Consider the following 27,602-nt stretch of genomic DNA (forward strand, 5'->3'; position numbering starts at 1 on the left):
AGAAGTTAGAGCGAAATCGAACTTGCTCAAGGCTGCTTTCGCCTTCTTTTGGTAAAGCGCAGAAGTTCGAAAGTTGTTTTCGTTGCCGAAAGCAACAGATTTTCTGGCCTGTAGAAATCATGGGAATTCGAACAACACAGCTAATCGGCCGAATATTGGAAATGTATTGGCAATGGCCGGCCCAACAAAGGACCTCAGGGAAACCATCCATTCGCAATATTGGACATTGCATGGGCTGCTTGGGTAATTAACGTTCCATGGAAAAATTGGTGTAACCTGAAAAAAATCTTTTCGTGAGAAGTTTGGTTGGTTTGGTTTATGGGGTTTAACGTCCCAAAGCTACTTAGGCTATGAGGGACGTCGTAGTGGAGGGCTCCGGAGATTTCGCCCACCTGGGGTTCTTTAACGTGCGCTGACATCGCACAGTACACGGGCCTCTAGAATGTATATTTTCGAGCTGCATACCTCTTTTACCACGATATTGCGAAGCGCAGGAATGGACGCTTAGTGGTGAGTATGGCTGTTATTAATATGTCAAACTCGTCATCCTCGTTCACTTTATCTGACCTCAGATTTTGTCAGAACTAACATGTGTGTTAAAATTCTGTTCCTTCCATAGAACTAAGTCCGACCAGAAAAATGCGCTCGAGCACTGGTTCTGTTCTGTTGAACTGGCTAGAAACTTTGTCTAATCCCAGCGGAAAAACACAACAGAAAAGTCACTGTCGTCCCAACAGATTTTCTGCAATGTTTTTGACCAAGAAATTAGAGTAACAACAGAACTTTCTGTCATTACTACAGGAAAGTACTACAGAAGCACAGACTACAGAAAAGCACTACAGAAAAACTACAGTACTACAGAAAAATACTACAAAACAACAGAAGAATATGTCATTAAGACAAAACTGCAAAATATTTTGTGGTATTTTTGTCCCGGTTATGTCGTTGTGTCGACTAGGATGAATTAACTTTTGTTTTCTTTCGCTGACCTGCTGCTTATTGTTTCCTCTGTATCATTCATAATCTCTTGGAATCGTGTACTTCTGCATGTATCTTCTTCTGTAATAAACGGAGCACTAAATTAAGAAACAAATAAATTATGCAGATCTGCTTTGTTTTAGTATAAACACCAAACCCAGGCTATTAATGTCGGTAACTGGACATAAGCTACCACCATAAACAACAACGACAGGTGGGCACTTCTGCCTTCTGGAAATGTGGTTACCTTCTAAAACGCGCTAATTAAGAATAAGGTCTTGTCAGTTTAATAAGTAGAAATGCTAAAAAAAACTATTTCTACAGCTCCTGTTTTTATTCACACCATCTTCTCGGGGTTTCGCATTTTTCATAAATGAGCCGGAAAACATTCCTTGCAACTTTCCCTTTTACAGTGAGCATTGTTGTTTCTACAAGCCGGTGGAAGCTCGTAGAAGTACCGAAGCGTCCAAGGGCAAGCACTCGTGTTCCAGCGATCACAGCCAAAAGCGCCGAAAACGTCTTCTAAGTCACGCTGTGGCGTGGACATGCAAGGCTGTGAAGAGGACGACGGTACGTGAAAGGACAGCTGCTGGAACGCCAGCACTTGTAAGGAGGGAGTTGGTTCAAGGCTATAAGGCTATGCTATATACCAGGTGTTTTTTTTTTTCGAAGGTCCAAAATTTTTAAAGAAAGGTAAATTCCTTTAGATTTATTTTAACCCTGGGGGGGGGGGGGGGGGGGCTACGGCGGACGCCAGGCAAACTGCTTTAATTAGTTCACTGATTAAATGAATACGTTAATTAACTTTTATAATTTTTATTTTAAGGGATATGTTGTATTCGAAGAATTACAGATCGTCTTCCAAACAGTCCAGCCAAGAACAAAATTTTTGATTGAAGTAAACGAAAGATACGTGAAGACAGGACAGAGCGCAATATCCTCACGTATCTTTCGTTTTCTTTAATTAAAATTGTTTTTTCTCAGTTGGACTGTTTGAAAAACGATCTCCAATTCTGCGAATACAACATACCCCCTAAAATAAGAATTATAAAAGTTTATTAACATATTTAGCTGATCAGCGAAATAATTGAAGCAGTTTTCCCCTTGCCTGGTGCCCGTCGTAACCTCCAGTATAGCCCCAGTGCTAAAATAAATCTCAAGCAATTTACCCTTTTTTTTAATTTTGGACCTTCTAAAAAAACACCAGGTGTAGCTTCTTCACGGAGAGTTAGCCAGGTTAGGCCTCTCAAGTTTCCAGCTAACGGGCTAGAGCCGAGATTGATCCACCGTCTGCACCAGGATCACGGTGAAGGTGATTATAGCACCAGCCATCTGGAAAAAAAGAATGTGGGAGAGGCAATAGCGTTAATCGCTTTCTGCATAAAATTTCAAACTAGTTTCTGTTGAGGGTATTAATCAAGGTAGTAAGTGCTTTGCGACCATATAGGGCATACCCAACAATTCTGGACAAGATTATTTTTGAGCGGTAAACAGTTAATAAACGCTATTTGTTCATTTAGTGTAAGATTTCAGTATAAAAATCAACTTAAATCGCTTCCCATAGAAAATTTCAAGTTAGTTCCTCTTAAGGGTATTAATCAAGGCAGTAAGTGCTTTGCAACCGTATAGGCATACTCAACAATTCTGGAGAAAAGTATTTTTGAGCGGGAAACAATTTATGAACGCAATTTTTTTATATAATTTAGGATTTCAGATTAAGATTAAGACTATAACAGTCAATACATCCGACAACCACTCGACGGCAGTCTTGATTTTTTTGCGATTAGCGTTTTTGCTATCGTAAAAAGCGTATCCCATTGATTTACTATGGCAGCCTTAAACTGTTTGGCGTGATTGATGGAAACACGTTAAAAAAATGATCTTGTTACACATCAGAAGAATGTTCCATTACCTTCAATATTTATATAACAGTATCATACAATTTTTCAATATTCAAAATTTTTTTCCCCAGAATGTCGGACACGCTCACTCACGGAGAAAACTTGCTCCCTTGACTAAACCTACACGTTACGCTGAGTGTTTTCTTAAACATACACTTGACGGTTAAGCATGCAGGGGAAGGGAAAAGAGGAGCTCGTTACAGCACACATGACGGAAGCCAACAGCCACCAAAATCAAGGAGCATATAGGGGTGTTTTTTTTTATTTGTGATGTTGATGAATTTGAAATAATTAGCGTAAACATTTCTTCTGTAAATAGGTCGTTAGTTCGGATCCCACCGGCGGCATGTGGTTGTTTTTCTTCTGCTTTCTTATCAATTATCTTTGAGCAATAAAATCTTTACACTATTAATTTCCAATTAATAGACATCTCAAACTGAAAAAAAACACCCCAATGCTCCTTGGTTTCAGTAGCAGTTGGCTTCCGTCACTGGAGTGATAAGTGTATGTTGAACATCAGTATAGGTAAAGTGATGTTTTGTTCACTGTCAATGGGAGTTTCTGCGATTATTTGTTCCTTTGGCAGGGATGTTGTGATGATGGCTGATGAAGATAACGAAAGATATTTGAACGGAAGAGTGAAACTGAAAGATGCTTACTGTGATCTACAAAAACAATCCAACAAACTTATTTTTTTCTTCCGCTCAATTGCATATTCCACGTACGCGTATCTACTTGTGGTGTAAAGCATCCGTGCCAAGGTGATGCCTGAACGAGGTTTACAAGAATAGTACGCTAGTTTCTAGTGTAAATGATAGGCGCAACGCTAAAGCACTGAAAAATAGCAGCTGAAATAGAGTAAATGGACTCAGGCGAAGCCTTATCGCACACAACTCCTTGACTGCCATTCCTAAATCTTCTCAATTAAACGCTTTAGTTTTTCTGTTCCAGACATGCAATAAATAACAACCCAGAGACTGCGCCTCTCCCTCTGACATCCTATTTAAATAGATATGTTCTCACCACTAACACAGAGTACTGCGGCCGCTATGCAAACCTTGTAGACACTTTGCGCGCCCTTCGACGCCGTGGCTAGACGGTGAACTCTCGTCTGGTGTTCCCATTTATACAAATTATTAATTGTAATCTATGAAGACAATGAATGGAGACTTGTGTCCAGCCCATTTCTCAGGTTAATAAAATTTAAGCGCCAAATCAACACCGCGTGCAAAGAGGCATGCGTATTTAGAAGTGTTTAGCATTATTTAATCATTTCCGAAAGCCAACCTGCTCTATAGGACGAATTGGCCTATATGAAACGAGTCGTAGACAAGCACAGCCAACTGCTGGCGCCAAGCTATAGCTCCTCTTACCGTCACTAAGAGTGGTGTATCAAAATTGAAGAAGTTCCCGCAGTTCAGTCTCATGTCGTTCGGTTGGACGGCGTCGTAGAGAAAGTGAACCTGAAGGGTAAAATTCACTATGAGTGTAAGAAGTGAATAAGTGTTTCGGGGGAAAGCGCCATCTCTGTTTACCTAGTAAAATTGTCAACAAAAATTAATGCACGCCAATCGTGTGCTAACCGAATCGGTGCTGCCTCTGCATCTTCCGAGCTCTCACCTGGTTAATGTAGCACTCGGGACAGTCTCCAATCGCCATTGTCTTGAGAATCCCTTTCAGCCGAGTTGCCTAATGCAGTAGGCCGAAGAAAGAGAGTTCCAGAATTTCAGAACTTTATCAACGGAAAATGTGCATATAAAAATTACGGGGGGCACTTAAGGCTACTTACGTGCTGTTAATGCGAAAGTATGCATGCAGGTTGTTCGGCTGCTGCGATGATACAGTAATGCAGTGGCTAGCGAAGCTGTGTTCGCGCCGCCCGATTGGATGTTGATGAAGATTACGATACCCCAATTCAAAGCGAGAGACTAGCATTTTAGCGCGTGTGTTGTAGTGCTGCGATGATCGCGTAATGTCCTGATAAAGTGGTCAGGGAAGCTAAGCTGTTCCCGCCGGCCTGGGTTCAAGACCTACTTCGGAAGTAATTCTATTTTTCGTTCTTTCCTGATGATGTAGGCACCGCCGATGACGTCACGAGGTCACGTGGGTTTTGGGCCAGTTTCTTGTGGGCGGCACGCCGGACTTTCTGACATGATGAGCCGTGCTTTGGCAATAAATTTATTAAGACCCCCCCCCCCCCCCTCTCACTCTCAAGCACGAAGTTCGGCATTCGCGGAAGGCAGGCCTTAAAGGTGCACTGAAGAGGAATCTGAACTTGTCTTTTTGCCGCGGGAACTCGATCTACACGTTCCGAGCTTTCTTAGAAACTTCGATTTATTGCCCTGTGTGGCCGATTTCCCTAATTAAATCGAAGAAACGTCCGGCTCCCGCCTTTTTTTTTTTTTTTTTGAATTCTCCCTCGTACGGTGGGCGGAGTCGACCAACGCGTGGAGCGCCTTTCACCCAGTCCCGTGGCGGCTTGCCGCTCTGCCATCGGCGGAGTAATACGTAGTAGTCCGTAGTAGCAAATAGTCCGCGCGTATTTTTATTTCTTCGAGCTTATTTTGCGGCTATATTATCTGCGAATGAAACTATTTATTCATGGCAACCTAAAAAACAAAATAAAGCGAAAGCAAAGCCTCCACGGGACTGGGTGAAAGGCGCTCCACGCGTTGGTCGACTCCGCCCACCGTACGAGGGAGAATTCAAAAAGAAAGGCGGAACCGGAAGTTAATTCGATTTAATTGGGGAAATCGGCCACCCAGGGCAATAAGTCACTGTTTCTAAGAATGCTAGGAACGTGTAGGTCGAGTTCCCGCGCCAAAAAGACAAGTTCAGAATCCTCTTCAGTGCACCTTTAAGAAAGGAGCGCTCAGCGCAGCAGAACTTTAGTTTAGCATCCTGAGAACTATTGGAAACGACTGCACGCCAACCCTCGCGAGTTTGGTACCGCGAACTATTGCATTTCAACGTGATTACGTTTGAGCAAAACAACGTACAGTGCACTGGCTAACTATAATGGCATTTCCAAGTCCTACAAAGCGCTAAAAAAATCAAGCATTAAAAAATATGGACAGTCAGACTAAACTGACCATGTATTAGGCTCTAGCGGCGGCTGCCATATAGTACGCTGCTAAGTTCATAGTAGGGACTGAGCCGAGACGAACGCTGAGCGTCAGCCCTGCATCGCACTCACATTTTTTTTTTTTTTTTTGCAACAAAAGCAGTATCAGAAAAGACTGCCGACATCGATGAGGATAGCACCACAATACAAAATGGCATCACCGGTCCCGACGTCCCATTACGTGGTGCATTAATGCAGGCCCCTAATAACTCACGTCAAATGGCAAGTGGAAGGTAAAAAAAAATAGACCTTTCAGCCCGCATTGTGCAAACGTAATACGGCTATCGCTATAACGTTTTCATCATCCGAGGGCGAGAAAGCGTTGGAATATTTCCGTCTTAGTGAGGCTTGGATGTCATTCTTTTGCGCCAATCCATCAGGTAGGAGGATTCACTGTAATATGAATTATACGCACACGTTTGCGGCAAGAAATAAGCCGCACTTATTCTATTTCTTTGCCTGTGAAGAAAGGGAGCACTGTTTAGCCACTCCAGTAGCAGTCTGGCAACTCACGAAATGAGAAGAGTAAAATGTCAAACAAGGCACATTTACTACGTACTGAGCTCATAGGAACATTTATTTTTAAAAAAAACGTCACTACAGCAATTATCTGTCTTTACCTGCGAAGTTTGGCCTCACAAAAATGTCATTAGACAGTCTATGACTGCCCGTAAACTTTCGTCTCTAAAGTCTATAACCTTTCTGCAGACAAATTCTATAGACTAGTCTATAGGCAATACAAACCCTATAGACAGTCCATAGACAATCTACAGATCTATGGGCATACATTTTTAGTATACTTTTTTCTACAGACAGCCTATAGACTATGAATTGACAAAAGGAAATGTCATAGGAGGGCAATAGAGTATACAGGGAGTCTATAGACAGTGTATAAACCATTTTTACAAGGGTGGAATGGTCTTCTGAAAGATAAGGCGAAAAGACGGTAGAGTAAACTTACCTCATTCACCATCGCCTGACTTAGCATCGACAGGTCCGCAAAGTCGAGCGCCTGGTACGTGCTAAATACGGCCGATAGAAATATTCCCTCGCTGGTCACCGCCTTTTCGAACGCCGCGGAAATGTCTATCGACATAGAGAGTAGCACATTAACGCTGGCCATCAGAAGAGGCCACTTCCAGATGCGTTCCAGTCGGACCTTCAGATTCCTGATAGCGCACAAGTCGAACCTTATGTGTTCCAACCGACTGGCGTTCTGCGTTCGAGACATAAGATCGGTCCTTTGGGTAAAAGCGGCCAGTTCTTCGCACTGCGCCCGGATATAGGCCACCAAAACCTCGCAGTTGGGGCGCAGGACGCTCGAATAGACAACGTCGTGGGGAAGGAACAGAAACAAATCTAGGACGACGACTATTATAAGATAAACCCTCAGCAGGAGAGAGGACGTTTCGTTGTAACGATCGGCCAGATACGAGAAGGTCATAACGGCAGCGCTAGAGAAGATGGCGACCATGGTGATCCTCACCAACAAAAACACCTTGGACATTGCGAATGACTCCCTGGATCTCTGAAAACCAGTGACCTCTTCGTACCGCTCCGCCGCTCGAAAGAAATCTAGCAGCTCTGAGGCCTTGAACATCGAAGTGGCTATGTTCACGGCCACCTTAAACTGAGCGAATCCGTAGATAAAACCGTAGAAGACTCTTGTGGACAGACGGCTTTCGTTGAACTCACTCCTGGAACCCGTGACGATGTAGGTGAATTCGCCAACGTAAAGAGTTATAATGCAAAAGGACGCGTACAGTGAGTACCAACTTTTCAGGGAGGCAGTGGCGTTCTTAATATTCCTGTGTAAGCCACGAACGTAGAGACAGCCCGTAAGAAGGCACAGGCGACCGTACCACTTGAAGCGATCAGCCACGGCACAAGCCATCTTGGACAGCCAGCAGAACGGTGACTTGGTTGCGAAAAACTGTCGGTCCTCAAAGCGAGAAAGTTCACAATCGCACGCGATTTTGCTTGCTAAAGCTCTGGGTGCGTACGTGCTGCTCTTAGTCTAATGAAATGTCGCCCACACAGTGAAAGCAAGGTTACAGGGGAAAGTTAAACAAGCATATTGTTCACCAAAGCAAATGAATTGCACATAGTGTGGCCAGAGCCAGCTGGAAAATACAAGAAGCTATAGCTCGAGGGTGAAAGCGTTTCTCTGAGAGAGCTCCAAATTGGTTATACCACAGTGTATAAACACATAGAGAACAAAAAAAAATATTGCAATCACCATAAACCCCTTCTTGCATCATTTTTGTTTTGTTGTCGTTGTTGCCCGGCGTAGGGCGTCGACTGCTCAAAAGGAAAGCAGATTACAACAACCAATGAAAGCGAGCCATATGAATGCGGCTGACAGAGGGTCAGAATCAATACCGACAACTCTGATGGTCTTAATAACAGGTTGAGGTCAATGGCAACGTTAAGAAATTAACGTTGGTGAACAAAGTGGCGATCGACGCGTTCAGTGAATGACGACAATCAGAATTACATTGATTGCTCCTATTGAGTGCTCCGTGTCCTGTCCGTGAGGCAACGCTCCGTTCTCAAAAGGTCTGGATTTTCTTTCTTTTTTTTTTTTGATGATTTAGTGCGCATTTTCTATCCATCGCCGATGCAGTGCGGGCTTCGACTTTCAATGGAGATTTTGTGCAGCCCAAATGAAAATTTTCATATGATGAGCCCCATAATTATATACGTTTCCAAGTAGATTTCATGGAGTCGGCATGGAGCATATGGAGTCGGTGTGGACTATGTTAAAAGCACGTATAGAAGCTTATGGACACCATGTGACGTCATGTACACTGCATGGAAATTGTATGGAACTCATTTGGAATTTTAAAGGAATTTGGCAGTAGTGACAGATCTGCACTACATGCGTTGTAACTGACAACGTGTCAGAAACGCGGCGCTGATGCCATAGTGCGCATAACTGGCTCCCTGGGTCAGTGGACGCCTGAATCGCGCTAATAGGTACGTGGGGTGGTGAGAGAGAGATGTGGGCTGCAGGCATTGACAAGGTTGTGCCAGAAACGCGGCGCTGAAGCCATAGGCCGTCGGTGTTTATTGTGTTTATTGGCGCTGGCGTTGTTTTACACTCCGATCATTTTTTTGTGGCAACATGTTCGCAAAGCCCTGTTCTGTGCAATAAAGCTATTAGTTGTTTTCTAAGATACCGAATAAATAGTTAAACTCCAGCAAGCACATTTAGATGAAAACGTTTCTTAAACAATTAACTTATTTAAAATATTGGACGCGTACATATAAAACTAGATCTTCATTGCACTTCTGAACGTCTAAGAAATAATGCGCGAAAATATAATTATTCTATTGTCATTTGTTACGAAATGCCGAAGGGATAAGTGATAGCATAAGCACACATAACGAAAAAAAGAAAATAAGCCCTAAAGGAGCTCTGAAACATCTGAGCAGAGCTCAATCACTACATTCCCTCGTCATGAACACCCGAGCCAATAAATACACTTCTGCAAGTTCGTAGCAGAGAACCCACAATCAGGTACGAAAGTTGTCGAGTCCTTTCCGGCGACTTTTTCATGGTCAAGCCCTCCTCTGTCGCACGCTCCTGAGTGATTCTGTTCAGAGATAACTATTAGTCGTGGCCAGTCAGCAGTGTTGCTCCGTAAACACCCCCTACCTCCTTTTGGGAAGTACCGCGTACGTCCACGGCGGAGCCAGCGGAGAAGCACTGACCTTTGAGCGTGCAAAAAGTTACAAGAGGAGAGGGAAAGGCGCAAAGATGCTTAGCTTGTACAAAACGCATCTAAAAATTTCTTGCCGGAGGATACTCGTGAAGCGGCGTCGTTCAACATCACATGATTACGGCGCCTAAATTTATTGAGAGCCCTTTTCACAGCCCTTGTAAATTTATTCCCTCGTTTGCCTCGTTCATCGCCTCGCATTTTTTTTTGTTTCTGGACAGAGAAATGCGGCATTGAAACCACCATGAGCTCTGACCTATTGACCTCTCATCTTAATAGTAACACTAAAATGGGGGAGCGCCGTCGTAAGAAACACGCGGAATTCACGATGCTGTGGGGCCATCAGAAGCGCGATTTGCATACAATTCTCGACTACCATACGTCAAAAAGAAACGTCATTTTCTAAATTTACGCTCCATATTTCGCAACGATTTTTGATCCCAACACAGATAATGACCCAGGGGTTATGAAAAAAGTAAAAACAAAAAAAAAATTTCAAATCGGTCGTTTTATTTGCTCCATCCCTCTTTAATTACGCTGGGCTCGCAAATTTTTCCAGTGCATCATGCGAATTGCAGCTACATATACCGCTCCAATTGGCACCTCAAGACATCCAAATGCCTGGACAGAAAATAGAATGAAATGTCGCTAGAGGTGTAAAACTTTCTCGAAGCTTTGAAAGGCGGATCATGACCCAGCGGCTTGTCTTCATGAACAGACTGTGATAACAAAAACTACAATGCAATACAGCGGTTTAATAACAATATTTTTACGGGGAAATACTATTTACATTTATTTACAAGCCGTAGGTGAATAGTTCCTAGCCGGGAGCACCAGCGCGAACAGGAAGCACCATCAACCTCTTCTTCGTTCGTCCCTTTCACGTGGGAGTCCACTTCGTCTTCCACTTCCACTGTGTCGTAACATGACCCCTGGCGGCACAAGCGCCGTCCCGGTGCTAGGCCGATGATAGAGGAGCTGCGTGATAGGTCTTGGGGCGCGTAACGTGAACAATATCGGTGGATGGTGAACAATGACGGGCGATGTGGCCGACACGGGAACAGTTGAAACAGATGGGCCTGTCGTCAGGTGTACGCCACTCGGAGGGGTTGCGCGGTCGAGGAGCGGTGTAAACAGGCCGGACAGGGTAGAGAGGAGGGACTTCAGGTACTTGGGAGGGATGAAGAGCGGCGACATAGCTTAAACCTTAGTTAGCAATTTCCTGTCGCACGACGGCTTGAATAAGTTGAAGGGATTGGGGCTGGTTGGCTACGGGTGTTGCTAAGGAAGCCGGAGCAATGGCTTCAAGCTCACGGCGTACAATACGGGTCACGTTCTCAGGTGAGGTCGGCTGATTCCGAGAACAAAGATCTTGGCACGACGAAGACGCAGCCGTGTTGGGCAGGCGTGCGATATGCTGGGTGATCCGTCGGCTTTTGGCGTCCTCGAAGCGGCGGCATTCTTTTATGATGTCTGCAATCTTGTCAAAGTTTTTGTAAACGAGCAGATTGAAGGCGTCGTCTGCGATGCCCTTGAGCACATGGCCGACTTTGTCAGCCTCGCTCATCTCTGTATCCACGGTGTAGCAAAGAGCCAACACATCCTGAATATAAGAGACGTAGGACTCCGTGGATGACTGGGCGCGACTTGCGAGATCTCTTTTTGCGGCAAGCTGCCGGCCGAGTGGTTTGCCGAAAAGGTCGATAAGTTTCTGCTTACAGTCATCCCAACTGGTCAATGTCTCTTCGTTGGTATCGTACCACTTGAGCGCCGTGCCCTTAAGGTAAAAAACGACGTTCGCAAGCATGAAAGTTTGGTCCCACCGGTTGTTAGCGCTGCACCGTTCATACTTGCGAAGCCAAGTCTCGACGTCAGCGTCGTCGCCCCCAGAGAAGGATCCAGGATCACGAGGGTGAGTGAGGACGACGGAGGACACCGATGCTGCCGAATCTGGAGGAGTTGTTTCCGTCATTGTCGGCCGTGGAAGGTAGCGGCGGCGTGAAAGGTAGGTCGGGGGTGGAAGTATAGCGTCCGCTGCGTAGTTCCGTCTTGTCGCACCTCCACCAAAGATGTTACGGGGAAATACTATTTACATTTATTTACAAGCCGTAGGTGAATAGTTCCTAGCCGGGAGCACCAGCGCGAACAGGAAGCACCATCAAACTCTTCTTCTTCGTTCGTCCCTTTCACGCGGGAGTCCACTTCGTCTTCCACTTCCACTGCGTCGTAACAATATCATTTGTCAATAGTGACACTAGCAACTCTTAGAAAATCCTCTGTTGATCGTTTGAATGCGTTATTCGTTTTAACATAACATATATGCGTTAACATTGGTTAACATAAGATATATGAGGAACTAGACATTCTCTGCTTTACATTCATATATCCCTGGTAACCTTCATACCACTGCTGGGGCAGTGGTTAGCGATGCGCCACTGCCTCGGCAAGGGCTGATCGAAACAGAGCTACCGGCGGGTCTTGACCGACCCAAGTTGCTTTTCCCAAGCAACGTCTCGCGACCAATGATTAATTGAACTGCCACCTAACGGTGGGCAGGTTGTGATGAAGTCGCAAGGTTCGCACCGCGTCGCGTGCGACGGCGGTCGCCATTTCCGCCTGCACGGGCCCATCTAATGCTAACGCATTATTAACGAACTTATTCGTCAATAATGACACCAATAGTAGCGTGCCCCAGCCATTTCTATATCGCAGCCGCTACCATCACTCGCGGGCGATTCGCCTCACAGGAACCACCGCTAAGGCCACGTTTCCCTCTTTTAATAACAATAATGACGCAGTAACCACCTCACTTATCGGTGGACATTTCAACCGCGCCGTGAGGAAAGGGCTGAAGAAGGAAGAAAGGGAGAAATAATCGCCGTAGTGGAGGGCTCCGGAATAATTTCGACCACGTGGGCTCTTTAAAGGGCCACTGCCCAGGGTCCGGACATTTTTGAAAAACAAGCCCACTGCATAGATGAGGCATGGAAGATAACCTCTGCAAAATACTAGAGCCATGCGCGCCCCGAAAAGCTGCGAAAATTCAAATCAAAGCCCGCTCGTTCTTTCCTTCAGAAAAAACGGCCCGCCCCACTACTCTGAACCCCGTTGACGTCATGAGGGGTTACTTTCGCTAAAGGCACTCCATTGGTGCATCGTTCTGACTGACGGGAGAAGTTAAGCAAACAAGGGAAGGGGATGAGGGGCTCGTTATAAATATGACAGAAGACAACAGCCACAGAAACCAAGGGGCACAGGGGATTTTTTTTTAAGTTATTTATTTTGTGGTGTTGATCAATTTAGAATATTACTGAATATGTTATCGTTTAAAGATAACTGATTAGAAAAGCAGAAGAAAAAACAACCACCTGCCGCCGGTGGGATCCGAACCCACGACCTCCGAATTACGCGTCCGGTGCTCTACCTCTGAGCTACGGCGACGGCTGTCAATTCTTCTGCTTTCGGGGTATTTATGTTTACAAGTAACCTAACCTTGAGAGTGTTCATCAGCGCCACCCACGTTCACAAGCGGCGGACGTAGAACGTCCTGAGTTACCGCAGGTGTGACGTAGAACGTCATCGAACGGAGAGGGTGGAAGCTGCGTGAGAACCCTCTTATGCTTCCTAAGGCGTCAAGGCTGCCATAATCGAGGCCCTCGCTAAGCAATTAAGCAAACAAGGGAAGGGGATGAGGGGCTCGTTATAAATATGACAGAAGACAACAGCCACAGAAACCAAGGGGCACAGGGGATTTTTTTTTAAGTTATTTATTTTGTGGTGTTGATCAATTTAGAATATTACTGAATATGTTATCGTTTAAAGATAACTGATTAGAAAAGCAGAAGAAAAAACAACCACCTGCCGCCGGTGGGATCCGAACCCACGACCTCCGAATTACGCGTCCGGTGCTCTACCTCTGAGCTACGGCGACGGCTGTCAATTCTTCTGCTTTCGGGGTATTTATGGTTGGGCGTAGGCCCAACCATAAGGTTGGGCGTAGCCTTGGCGTCGCGTCGTCTGCACAACGCTTTCCGCAGCGCCTTCTGTTCTGGCTCATGCCTACAAACCCGCATGAAGGAACAAAAAAAAACTGCGGAGGGAGCGTGCGGCGACAGCCTTGAACCCTAGCCATAAAAAGTAAAAAAATAGTAAAACTGAGGGAGTTGGTTCGCCCCTCCGCCGTGATCACGTCACGAGACGCTCTGCGTGCGCGCTCCCTTCTCAGTTTTTTTTCTTCTATGCAAGCCCCCCAAACCAAGGTTTTAATTAGTAGTGCAGCAGAGCCTTTCCCTCGCTCGCCCACTTGACCGCTCCGCACAGACACCGCTTATCCTTCATGCATCTTGCGTACGCCTTGACTCCAATGAACGACATGGGCTTCGGAGCGGAGAAAAGACACAAACACACATGAAGAAAAGCAAACGGGCGGTTGCCGGGCCCGCACTTCGCCGTGTGTTTCGAACAGAACCGACTTCCGCCCCTCCACTCGTGAAGCGGTGGGGAGGCCTAAAAAATGAAAAGGTGGCTCCCTAACTGGGAATGACAAACAGATGTATGAAAGGATGCGCTCGCTAACAAGTCTAGGTGGTCGAGCCGATCGCGCCTCTCGATCGTTCAGTGTGCGCGCCCGCAGCGCCCCCCCCCTCCCCTCGAACAGACCCAGCAGCAAAAACTAAGAAAAGAATTCTATTGAAGGCGGGGCCATGACGTAGCTCTGTGACGCACTCCACAGACACCACGCCTCCGGCTTACATCGGAGAAGGAAGGGGTGATTTTGCCTTGCCGAACCTACTCGACGAGGAGCGGGAGAGAAAAATTTCGAGGAGGGAATGGAAGGAGAGCAGGCTCGCTCAAAGTTAGGTAGAGAGTGTTTGCGACCATGGGGTGGGCAGGGGCCATATAAAACAGACACTGAGAACTGCATCGAATTATTGTTCTCAGCAAAATTTGATTATCTGACTCATTCTTAGTATATTGTAGTCTGTCCAGTAGCAAAAAAAAAGAATATGGTTGAGAAAACTTTATAATTTTTCAGGCATTCGATTACAACTTGTGACGTCCACACAGAGAATGACACGGCATCTTCCCTTCGTGGGACCCCAGAGGCGCTTGAACAAGGCACTGTATTGGGCCAGGAATTGTCGAGAGTTGGGGCCAAAGCTCACAGGGGTCTAAAGGCCGACAGCCTGGCTGTCATCTTTGTTCCCACGCTAACAAGCATTTAACTTGTCAAACACACCCCGCAAGAGTGACAGGGGCGCCGGTGGGAGATACGGGAGAAAACGGGGAGTGGCACTGTGAGGGGGGCGAGGGAGGCACTCCAGCCTGGAAAGGGGGGATGCCCCGAATGGACGGGAAAGGAAAACACAAGAAAAGCTGGTCAGTGGGAGTAACGAGTAAGGCCCGAGACCACATCACTGGGCAGTCGGTCCTCCGGGCCCGAAGTGCTTAAGCCTTTCGAGAGAAGCTGAGCCTCAGCGAACGAACAAGGTAAACTTCGCAGTCCATCCGTTCCTTCGGACGAAGACTCCGGCGCCAACGCGGCGGCATGTAAGCTTGGGCAACCCAGCCTCTGAGTCATCTACTCAGTATTCTTGAACATATCAGTTCTGTTCCAACTGAATCTAGCGGTGTCTCTGCCTCTCCGTCCCGTGTGAACCCGCGCAGTATGTGGGGTCGCCAGGATACACGCCAAAAATTTGGTATTGACTCACGCAGTTTACTTGCGAAATCGGTCAGTGATGGCTACTTCGTTTCTTGATCTTTTCTGGTTTATGAAAGCTTCGTTTTCTATCAGAGTGGTCCCTGTCGTTACGCATCTAAACACGAATTGCGCTGTAAGGGAGTGAAAAGGGAGTAAACGGTCCCCTAGCGCACTCTGTAATAGGGGAAGCGTATATGCTGCCCAAGCCTTGAGTATGGTGGCTCCTTCTAGCCACCATACCTTGAGGTAGATTTTCGTCCCTAAAAATCCGGAATACTTACGGCTCGTAACGGAAACAGATTCCCTCTTCAAAAACAGCAAAGTTCTTGCACAGATTTTAACTTAGGTTTCAATCTCCTGTGTTAGTTAACTTCAAGACCTCCGGTGCTGAGTTTAAACCCTCCTTCTATTATTAACTCAAAGTGCTATGCTTAGCGTTAGGAGTATGCCTCAGTTGAAGCATTCTGTATATTATGTGATCAAAGTGTACTTCTGTACCCCGCGTGAGTCGGGCAGCATACCCTGCCCGTGAAAGGGAGTGCATTAGAGAACATATCTACTCCATTTTACTCTCATTCAAGCCATTTCATGTTTACAGTGCAGAATGTCGTCAATACCTCAATGTCCCTTTGATATGCACAACACTGCACACCACACGGACTTGCGGGTGGGTGGCGGGAGGTAACTGTTCCTAAGGTGACTCGATACGCCACCCTCCCTCTCCAGCGCGCATCGAGGCACCCTACCTGTTCCTGAAGCAGCCATCGTCGTCACTTCGGTGGGTGCGGTTACTGCGACACGTCTTTTTGTAGTTTTTTTTCCAATTTTTCCTTTTACATTTCTGACAACTTTCTTCTGTCTGTAAGCTAGCAACAGTTACAGTGTCCCAGTTGTGAAAGCTCACATTTCTAGCTGGATTATGGAACTGTAACTGTACCTTTCCAGCTGTAAACCTTCAATTCTAACTCGAATTGTGGAAACCGTGTACAGCTGGAACAGTTCTTTCTTAACCCTTTGAAATTTTTGCCGTATATGTACGGCGGCGGTTTTCTGTCCCGCAAGGTCTTTGCCGTACGGGTACGGTTTCGATCTTCCGTTTGAAAGTTTGCGCCAAAAGAACAATGCGTGCTCACTGGGGGGTGCTGCCACCTCTTAGGACTTACAAGAAGTGTTTGAATTTTGTGCTGCCTTCTTACGGTGATAAGCAGAACTTATGTCTAGCTTTAGCGCGGCGGCACAGACTGCGGCAACACCCCTTTTGTAGTTTTGGTTTCGCCGCGTGATCGCAACGGAGTCGGGCGAAATTAGAGTTTTCTTTTTGTCAGCACTATCTTGCAGGGGCTGCCGAAGTTGATTTCTATCTTTATTGGCGCTGCTCTTAGCTTGCTTATCACCGTTGCTCGCGAGGTATTCTCGCCCTCTGTGGCAACGCGCCTACGCGGTTTCGATTCCGCCGCGGGATCGCAACGGAGTCGCGCGAAACGTGTTTTCTCTTTGTGGGCACTGTTTTGCAGAGGCGGCGAAAGTTGATTTCTATCTTTGTGCTGCTCTTAGCTTGCTTATCACCGTTGCTATTCTATTCTATTGAACATTTTCCAGTTGCGAGTGATGCTGTCACCAAAGTACTGTTCCTAATTTTTTTTTTACTATTTATTCTCGATTATATACATTTTGTAGATTCAAGATCCGCAATAAAGTAATTTGACCACCTGGGAAAGTTTACTTACAAATAATTTGACCCTCAAAGGGTTAAAGCTGAAACATTTACATTTCCAATTAGTTCTGGCTTTCCAGCTGGAGTAGCTCCAGTGGGATTCTCTTCCACTTCCAGTTGGGAAATGTCACTCAGCTGGACAAGTTCTTTATCAGTTGCAATTGGTACCCTTGATGAGTCTGCCCAGTATCCATTTTTGGCTGGCACCACTATTGAAGCTAGTCAACAGGCATCTGCACTTTTTTCCTCTTCTCATGTCGGTCACATAAGTACCAGCACTACAACATATGAACACCTCCTGCATTTTGTCTGCAACGAAATGTGGCCATCGTGACAGGGATCATCCCTCCTTGGGCTCAGCAGACAAGCACTCTAACCACTCAGCCACAGCAGCGGGTAAAAAAAACGAGATGTCGGTGGCGCAAAAAGGCGGGTAAGCTCAGCCAACATTCAATCATCAGCCTGACTACGCCCATCACAGGACAAGGGCCTCTCCCATATCTCTCCATTTAAACCTGTCCTGTGCCAGCTACGTCACCCCCCCCCCCCCCCCCCAATTTTTCTGATCACATCTGCCCACCTAATTTTCTGTCGGCCCCTGCTACGCTTGCCTTCTCTTGAAATCCGCTCTGCTACCCTTAAGGACCAGCGGTTATCTTGGCTTCACATTACATGCCCTGCCCAAGCCCATTTCTTCCTCTCGATGTCGGCTAGGATGTCATTAACCTGCGTTTGTTCTCTCACTCACTCTGCCCTATTCCTCTCTCTTAAAATTACATGTATCTTTTCATTCCCATAGCTCGCTGCGTGCACTGTCCTTAAATTGAATCCTTTTTTAGCCTCCACATTCCTGCCCATACGTGAGTAATGGTAAGATACAGCTGTTCTATACTTCTCTCTTGAGGGATCTTGTTAAACTGCGATTCATGATCTGAGAATCTGCCAAATGCACCCCACCTCATTCTAATTCTAGTTATTTCACTCACGTGACGCGGATCTGCGGGAGGACGGGAATTGAATCAATTGGACTCGCCAACTGGAGTGAACTGGAGTTTCTAGAGCCCGATTGGAAGAGCCTTACTTCCATTTGGTTATGACTGAGTCAGAGGAGAAACCGAGTCCAACTGGAGCAGCCAGTTGGAAAGAACAGAAACCTGTTGGAACCAAATGGGGAATCATACCTCCAATTGGTAACGATTGAGTGAGTTCAAGAACCCACTGAGTGCAACTGGACTTGATATTATCAAGTGGAAGGAGTTCAAACAAAGCAAGAAAGCCTTACTTCGAGTTTATCATGATTGAGTCTGCAAAAACCATTTGAGTCCAACCATACCTTTCAGCAAAGCGAGCTGGAACCATCTGAACAAAAAAAACTTAAAACTATTTCCTCACTCTGTAATTGGTAGGTTACATTCCAATTGAATACTCCCTTGAATCAGTCTTTGCCAACTTGTGAGCCTAATTGGTCTGTCCAACTGCACCATATGTATCCATGAGAACATTTGCATATTTAACAAACACAGCAAAACTAATATGGTTCTTACAATAACAACTATATCTGCTGAAATGTATACATCATTTGTGCTCTTTTGCAATAGAAATGAAATAACCGCGCTTAAATGGTAGGCAGCACTAGCCTCATCACAGGAGTGTATACATGGATATGTGTTGTGCTTTTGTTAGCAATGTGTGACTGTACTGCACATCTTTTCAGTGAGATGTACACTTTGCTAGATTTTCGCAAAAGCATGTAGTTGTCATAATTTAAATTCCTTAGTAATTTGGTACCACGTAGAACATCCCCCAGCAATCCTCACAAATCAGTTTTCTTTTGCACCTTAATATCTCTCACATTGTGTATTTAGCACAACTTAATTGGATGGTATATTTTCTGACTTTCCTGGATGCAACAACTGCCTGCATGGGACCTAATAGGCACTATTGTCCACATTCCAGTTGGTCCAATTGTGTACTAATTTACAGCTGAAAATTTGCAACTGGAAAATTGGGAATTGAGAAGCCACTATCAAGCACGATCCAGGACAGCCAGCGTTACCTGATAGCCCAGGACAGCTGGATATATCTACGGCAAATGGGCTCACGACCCTTTCTGCCTGACTTTAACCTCAATTTGTGATGCCGGCCGGTTCCCATTGAGTTCAATACACATTCACTCAATGGTTCAAACTGCCCATGTGACAAGGGTATCACAAGGGTGAACTCAGACAGCCAAGTGAATCCAAGTGTCGCCATCTGCCAGGAAAGAGGGGAACCCACAAATACACTCAGCAGTATTGTTACCTTCATGAGCCTAGTGAATAAAACCACCAATTTACTTGGCTGCCTTTACTTGCCCTTGAGCAGGTTAAACTTGTAAATGGCACTGATTTTTCCTCTTCTGACACACACACCATGCAAGTATAAATTCCAATTGCATTATTGTACAAAAGCAACAAAGAATGTAACTGCAAAGCAAAACTACAGAGCAAACAACTAGTATAACAGGAATAACATTTCTTGGAAGTTGTCAAGACAATCTATAGAGCTAACCGCATTTGTAAGTACATAAGCAAATGTAGTCAACCTTCCAAAGATGCTGAGGCCTATTCTAAGCACACTTGTGCTGCTGAAAAGAGAATAACATATATACAAATAATCGTACTTTATCAGTCCTCCATGTGTCATAAGATGGGGTGCTTAAGCGACAGGAAAAGTGTGGTAGAGTCATTCTTCAGATACTGCAGAACCAGTGCTACACTTTCCCTGCATAGCTTGCATGACTCGAGCCAGCGATTTTGGGTTGGAGACGTCAGGGAATGCAAGTTTTCTGTGAACTTGACCACTGCCTTCAATATCCTGTAAAGGTAAAATAAAAAAAAAAACTCTATTAGCAGCCAGAAAAACTAAAGATTCCATGTGATAACTCAATATAACACAGCAGATTATTAAAGGACTTGACAGTAATAAAATACTGCCAAGATGCCAAACTTGTCATGCTTTCTTAAAGGAAAACATAGAAAGCATTGTCACTGTATTATCAGTCATAATGCAAATGAACATATAAAATACCAGTTTGTTTCTAATCTGACACACACACACACAAACCCTTTCCCCTTCATGACCTCACCCAATGAGAACTTAATCAGATTACTTTTCTGCAAAGATTCTGTACCTTCAAGACCACATAAAGTTTATCACCAAGCTGCAAAAAAGGAATCCAAGTATAACTTACCCAACTTTGTCACTGGTGATTACCCTACCAAAATTTTACTAAGGACTAGATAAGAAAAAAACACATGTAAAAGCAGGGCATTGTTTATCAGCCAATGGCTTAGAATACAACCTATGACATTCATTCCAATGGCTTAGAGTAAAATGCTTAAGCATGCATAAGAAAAATACAGCTAAATAATACATTACATATTACTGTACAATCTTGCGTAAGGGCTGCACCTGTGTATGGGCCGCATCTCCTATTTTGGACTAAAGAATTGAGAAAAAAATACAGGTTTACATTTCCTCACATTCATGCATGGACCACACCATCAAAATTCACACCCGAATATTTTTTAAAAAGCACGGCCCTTACATAAGTTTATAAAGTAATGCCGAACTAAAATGTGCCTGCTTCAAGATATCACAAGCCCACTTATCAATCCTCTGTAGTCCAGGTAAATAAACCTTGATTCCATTGCTACTGTTGGCATAAAAGTTAATGCTGTTTGCCTTTCCACGAATCCAATCAGCCACGACTTACCTCAACAACTTTCCAAACTGAAATTCGTCAAGCCTGTCAGTGTCATTGACTCGTCGAAGACAGCAATGGATGATCCAGAGAGCTAAAGCGATGCCATCATACAGTACAGGCACGCTGGAAGAGAACGAAAAAACAACTTTAGATGAACTCTCCACAACTACTTACTTTAGGAGATATCTCCTTTCCCAAAACACTGCCGCACTTTTTGTGACTAGCCTGAAGTCAATAAGCTATGCAAGATGTGTTTACAATATTTAATTGTCCATAAGAACAAGAACTGAATAGCACGTTCTGATTGCTGTACTTGAAGGGAAATTTCACTCCAGTCAAAAATAGCTTGAGAATCATAGACTCAAAAGTAATAATTGAGAGGCTGGCCAGACAGCAATGCATCTGTTCACAACAAGATAATCAACAATTCAAGGTCTCAAAGCACTCCGCTGAACGTTGTGAATCTTCCATTGATAGCAACCTCTTACACCATGACGACCATCGATGAATGCACTAAATGTTCGTTCCCAAGTGGCTCCAGCTAAATTAGAATGCACAAACCACAGCTGTCAGTTTGACATAGCAGATATCCGCAATACAAAGGCTGACTGTTATCATGCTTAAGTAGTGCATGGTGCTATGAAATCCAGAAGACAAATTCGAATCACCGCAGAGCCTCGACATAACGAACATGGATATTACGAATTACTGGTTATGCCGAACTCTCCGTAAATATTTTATATATATTGAATGCAGTTGGCCGTGAAATGGATATATCGAACTCTCCAGCACCAAACGGTGCCCGTTCGGCACCGTTTCAGTATACCGTATTCAGTATACGTTCATGCCACTGGCATCCGTCGACAGTTAGAAGCAGCGGCGCAGGTGGTTGTAAGCTTGCAGCAACAATCCTGCACTCATGTCGGCCGTTGCGGAGTGGTGAAAACGGCAATAGATTTCACTCTGACTTGCCGCTTTCCACACGACATGGCTGTGGTGCGGGGAAGTCACCACATCTGGCGCCTAAACTCCGCCTGCTGTGCTGTGCGGCAAAGCAAACCTCACAGGCACTCAGTTTTTGACGGCCTCCAGAATAGAAGCGGGCACCTTCGCAATGCCGCTAAAACCTGTGAAAACATCTCTCCATTTCTGTAGTAAGGATCACCTGATTTCCCGTCCCTTCACTGACTAAACTGCACCACTATCGTGTGTGTCGATGAAACTTTATAATTATGAAGTTCGGCTATACTGAACTATTTTACAATTTTACACCTGTTTGCTGTAACGAGGTTTCATTGTAATATATTGAGTGATTAATGTGTTCCACAGTGTGTATAGTACTGCAATAATAAACAAGTGGCCGTGAGCCCCTCCTCACACTAGTTATGCTAGACAGATTGGATATCTGGTATCCATATATATAATGAAAGTCAAATACAGCATTAAGTCAGAGATGAACAGTGACACCACTGTGTTTGTCCTAGTCTTCCCATTCTATTAGTACTAGCCACTAAATACCAGAAGTGAGTAATGGCAAAAAAAATGGCAGTGGCTTCGCTCTGCTATGCCAGGATATACGTAGCGTAAGCGGCTCACTGCCAAGCGACAACCTCGGGGTCTGAGGAATTGAGGTTTTCCAGTCTTCTTTGCCGACTGGCAGCGGCTCGACTCTTTTTAGCCTCCATGTAGAGTGCACTGCGTTAACTGCATGTCCCGCGCATTATATAAGCACGGTGCACCCTCCTCGCGCATGCGCAGTAGCGCACGGCAGTCATAAACACAGCGGCAGACGAGCACGGCTCCGGCACATCTGCCGAGACTGTGACGTCACGCGCCTCTGGAATGCGCCGACCGGCGGAGCGTCGGAGAGGAGCGCGCGCCAGAGGCAGTGAGGGTGACGCAGCTGCGCCTCTCGTGACATCACGCGGCTGCCACGCATGCACAGTATGGTCGGCGCAGAGGGGACGCGAAGCTCCTTCCAACCCGCGTAGTGTAGCTTACGCTACAAAAAATCTGCTCTTCAACATCAGGCAGTAGGTCCAAATAGGTTAGCAAGTGTGATGAAGTGGTTTACGTATACAAAAAAAAAATGAATAAGAACGAAAGCAACACAGGCGATAAGGTGTTATTTGCACAATAAACAACATGACAAAACAGAGAAATAGAAGAGGCATGGAACAAACAGAAACACTTCCAGGGCGAGCACCCATATATACATACGGCCCTTAATTTTCTGGTTTTATTTTTTTCAGAATTGGGGGGGGGGTACAAATCAGGAAAACTTTTTTACCTCAAATTAGGGTACATATCAAGTAGTTCACGTAAAATATGAATGAAGTGTTTTTTATCAGGTAATTTTTGGCCTGGATTATTTTAAATAAATAAAGATTTAAATAAAATTGTATGAGCACTCATTTTTGGCCCTTTCTTTGGCTGTTTATTTCGCAAACAATATGGAGATGGCAGGAAGCACTAAAACAGTTCACGAAATCAGATACGTCTGTTCTTTTTTTTCTAAAATATTACAATAATTTTTTGTATACAACACTTGCCTCCCTTTGTACACTGCTAAAACATTAATTCATTATTACACCGACTATTTTAAATGCACAAGACCCTTGAAATAGGACGTCTTCAGAGTGGGTAGCTCTTGATACAATGATAACAGTAAGATGTCTGGTTGGTATCCGTGTTTTCGCATCTCCCTTCTGAAACGTATACTTCCCGAACTTATCTCCAAACCAAGACGCATCATGTATAACAAGCATTAAATGTGGTTTAAAATCATCACATTCTACAGAAGGCGCATTTTTGGGTAGAAAAAGGGTTCAACCAGATTTTTTTAAGGAATATTTTCGGGGTGCGAGAATTGGGTAAAATCAGATTTTAACCAAAAACAGAGCCCTACGCATTCCAGAAGAGGGCTTATTCGGGATGGTTGATGCATTTTGATGGAAACCACTGAACTTAGCTAACACGCAGGACAAAAGAGAAGAACACAGACACATGCGCTGACTAGTAACCCAATGATTTATTGCAACATTGAAGGCAACAAAATTGATATTACTCTATTGTGGGACTTCCCAGCTATGTTTGATCCTTTGTGTTTTGCTTAGCACATTTCCTTTGTATTGCTGCCTTTCCTGTTGCAATAAATCATTTGGTTGCTATAGTCAGATACAACTCAAGGATAAAGCGGCTTGTCCCCGTCAAAGGACCCCCTTCCAGCCAGTGGCGTCGGCCGATTCTCATGAGCCTGCTATCGTGACGAAGCAGGGAGTGGTAGATGAAAGGGGATAATCCCTTCCCTCTTCGGTTGGCGATAGACACCTCTCTCCATTATTGTCGCGCTACCAGGGTCAAGAGAATCGGCCGACGCCATTGGCTGGAAGGGGGTCCTTCGACGGGAAAAGCCGCAGCATTCTTAAGCTGTACCTGACTACAGTCAGCGCACGTGTTTGTGTTCTTTTCTTCCGTCCTGTCTGTCAGCACTGTTCAGTTGTTTCCATCAGCCCTACATATACGTTTGTCCTTTTCAGCGTTTGCCCACGATTGCTTCTTTCAGTTCCTTGCCTCCAAATTCATGCGTACCATTCCACAAGTCTCTTGAAGTTCTCCCGCTGCCGTGACCGCAGTCCCCGGGAGTTCAAATCCTGAGCCCTCGAAGCCAGCACAGCATTTAAGTGGTCCAGTGCAATGCAGGCCTCATCACACACCTGCCTTAGCAGTGTGACCACCATCAGCTCCCTTCTGGGCCTGAACACAGTGGCCGGAACACAGTCTTCAATGGACGCCGCCAGGAACTCAACATCTGCAAGGAGGCTGCACAGCATCACAAAAAATGAATCTTGAGGAAAGAGCTGAAAAGAACAGGCGAGTGCAAAATGAACCTGGCTATAAGCGAGTCACATTTAGAACTCCTGCAATGATAACAGCAGTGAACAAAATTTTTTTCGCACCATCTGGAGACCCAATGCTCGAATGCGAAGCAGTTGAACAAACTGCAGGCAATCCAGTGAAGTTAAAGCTTTTGGCTCGAGTAATGTTACACTCCTGAAACAAATGGTCATCAATGTTGATAACAGAGTAATGTTCCACTCCAGAAACCGATGGTCATCAACGTTGATAACAGAGTAATGTTCCACTCCTGAAACCAATGGTCATCAACGTTGATAACAGAGTAATGTTCCACTCCTGAAACTGATGGTCATCAAGGTTGATAACAGTAATGTTCCACTCCTGAAACCGATGGTCATTAACGTTGATAACAGAGTAATGTTCATTCCTGAAACTAATGGTCATCAACGTTGATAACAGAGTAATGTCCCACTCCTGAAACCGATGGTCATCAAGGTTGATAACAGAGTAATGTTCCACTCCTGAAACCGATGGTCATCAACATTGATAACAGAGTAAAGTTCCACTCCTGAAACCGATGGTCATCAACATTGATAACAGAATAAAGTTCCACTCCTGAAACCCATGGTCACCTACATTGATAACAGAGTAATGTTCCACTCCTCAAACGGATGGTCATCAACATTGATAACAGAGTAATGTTCCACTCCTGAAACCGATGGTCATCAACGTTGTAACAGAGTAACGTTCCACTCCTGAAAGCGATGGTCATCAAGGTTGATAACAGAGTAATGTTCCACTCCTGAAACCGATGGTCATCAACGTTGATAGCAGAGTAATGTTCCACTCCTGAAACCGATGGTCATCAACATTGATAACAGAATAAAGTTCCACTCCTGAAACCGATGGTCATCAACGTTGTAACAGAGTAACGTTCCACTCCTGAAAGCGATGGTCATCAAGGTTGATAACAGAGTAATGTTCCACTCCTGAAAGCGATGGTCATCAACGTTGATAACCCAGTAATGTTCCACTCCTGAAACTAATGGCCATCAATGCTGATAATCAGGCATGCACCCAATTTATTTGCTAGACGCTTTGTTTTGCAAGTAAACATATTAGAAGTATACCTCTCACCAATCCCATAGTTATCTAAGTAAAACAGGCTTCACAAGGTTTCCTTCAGATTAGAAGTAGTTTGGGTACTACATAGTGAAGGTATCAGACCAACACTGATGACAACAAATTCTCTTTGCCTAGAACAGATTTTGTGCACTCATATAAGAGGAAATGTTGCCACTTGATACTTAATGCAATGCACTCAAGGCACATGCAGTTGTAAACTAGCGAGGAAAAATAAGAAACTCCCCAACTGCATTTCAAAGTTCACCTTTCTCATTATTTACAATGCTCTTTACCGCTGTTTGGAGTGTCATTAGGGAAATAAACTGAAAACATTGGCCACTTTGGTGTGAGATAACAGTTTCGGACTCCAGGAGAGAAAACTTTTCTTTTTAAACCACAGGTCGACACAAATAGTTATGTAAAGAGGAACGTTTCGTTTATTGGGGTTTAACGTCCCAAAGCGGCTGAGGCTATGAGAGACGCTGTAGTGAAGGGCTCCGGAAATTTCGACCACCTGGGGTTCTTTAACGTGCACTGACATCGCACAGCACACGGACCTCTAGAATTTCTCCTCCAAAGAAATTCAACCGCCGCGGCCGGGATCGAACCCGCGTCTTTCTGGTCAGCAGCCGAGCGCCGTAACCACTGAGCCACCGCGGCGGGGCAGATGGCACAATTGATCACAAAATATACAAAAGGTTTTGTGACAGGATAATCGTTGCATAGTTCACAATAGGCTGTCAATAAAGATGTAATTAGAAAAAAGAATTCAAACATGCAAGGCAGCTAACAATAGAGACAACTAAAGCCAGAGTTAAACCCCTGTCAAGCGGGCAAGTTAAGTGCACTTAAGGAGAGTGTACGTCGCTGTAAGTACACTTTGCCGCATCTAAACGACGCAAGTGGAGTGTCACTCGCTGAAGAGTGCACTCCGCTGAGAGTGCGTTCACGGACCACACTTTGCTGGCCAAGTGCGTAGCCTCGACGCCAGCGGTTCCAATGGTACAAAATTTATAGTGCATAAAAAGTACTTACAACTTTATTTTACATGCTATAACACTGTTTTCAGAAAAAAAGTTCCTTGGTTATAGCTACAAGCGAAGCAACAAAACAAGTAAACGTGATCAGATGCAACATTGCTGCCCGCCACCATCTTGTTTGTTGTCAAAATTCTGGATAGTCTTGGCTGGTCTTGGCTTTTCTTCTGTTTTCATTTTTTTCATCGCTAAAAACTGTTGAACCTCGTTTTATTTGCGCTATCACATTAAGCAATCAAATATTATGAGTCTTTTTTTCTTTTCCATCGTCCTGTTCAGAAATTCCGCTCATTTTCTGTCGCCATTTTTTTTTACTATGAGTGCACTTTGCTTTCCCGTTTAGCATCGCGTAGCCCAAAGTGTCACTCGGGATGCCAAAGCACACTTCCCGTAAGTGCACTTAACTTGCCCGCTTGACAGGGGTATTAGGCTGACCTTGAATCCCAGTCTCGCCGTAGTTCAATGTCCCATCTTTGGCCCAGAAGCGAAATGCAGGCATCCAGCTGATCTTTGTTAGCCTCAGTGGTTATGTCACCACAGCCCTCCAGGTTCCTCTTGAGGCAGCGTAGTTTGTCGACAGCGTGGACTGTCTGCAAGTCACGCAGGTTAGCTCACTACAGCATTTAAGTCATGAAAGCGGTGCTCTCTACATTTGCTACACACGCAAGGTTTTGAGGTGTTTCGACTA

General features: G+C 44.9%; 2 protein-coding genes across 4 annotated transcripts in view; both read right to left on the minus strand.

Moving 5' to 3' along the window:
- Nucleotides 1-2,117: 2,117 nt before the first annotated feature.
- The window catches only part of LOC149329892 (endoplasmic reticulum membrane-associated RNA degradation protein-like), a 39,885-nt gene continuing 14,400 nt past the window's right edge, over nucleotides 2,118-27,602 (minus strand). Inside the window, exons 13-19 of one of the 3 annotated variants that reach the window (XR_016285619.1) lie at nucleotides 27,350-27,504; nucleotides 24,486-24,716; nucleotides 20,904-21,017; nucleotides 19,809-20,002; nucleotides 4,500-4,568; nucleotides 4,253-4,342; nucleotides 2,118-2,310 (exon numbers count right to left, since the gene is read on the minus strand). Coding sequence is in view for 1 of the 3 variants with exons in the window: in XM_089560625.1 (XP_089416751.1) it covers nucleotides 19,828-20,002; nucleotides 20,904-21,017; nucleotides 24,486-24,716; nucleotides 27,350-27,504 (675 nt within the window). In the remaining 2 variants the exon portion in view is untranslated. Of the gene's footprint in view, nucleotides 2,311-4,252; nucleotides 4,343-4,499; nucleotides 4,569-11,806; nucleotides 11,948-19,808; nucleotides 20,003-20,903; nucleotides 21,018-24,485; nucleotides 24,717-27,349; nucleotides 27,505-27,602 lie in introns of those variants that run through there. The other 2 variants (XR_016285618.1, XM_089560625.1) reach the window with 2 other exon arrangements.
- On the minus strand, nucleotides 10,936-11,700 carry LOC149329893 (uncharacterized). The gene has a single exon (XM_089560626.1). The coding sequence runs from the start codon at nucleotides 11,698-11,700 to the stop codon at nucleotides 10,936-10,938; it is 765 nt and encodes a 254-aa protein (XP_089416752.1).

Source organism: Amblyomma mixtum, chromosome 9 (assembly GCF_055824585.1).
Source record: "Amblyomma mixtum isolate Tamu chromosome 9, ASM5582458v1, whole genome shotgun sequence".
NCBI lineage: Eukaryota > Metazoa > Arthropoda > Arachnida > Ixodida > Ixodidae > Amblyomma > Amblyomma mixtum.

Bases quoted from the DNA above. Each gene is read 5' to 3' on its own strand.
- LOC149329893 (XM_089560626.1), bottom strand. From the start codon at position 11,700: ATGACGGAAACAACTCCTCCAGATTCGGCAGCATCGGTGTCCTCCGTC.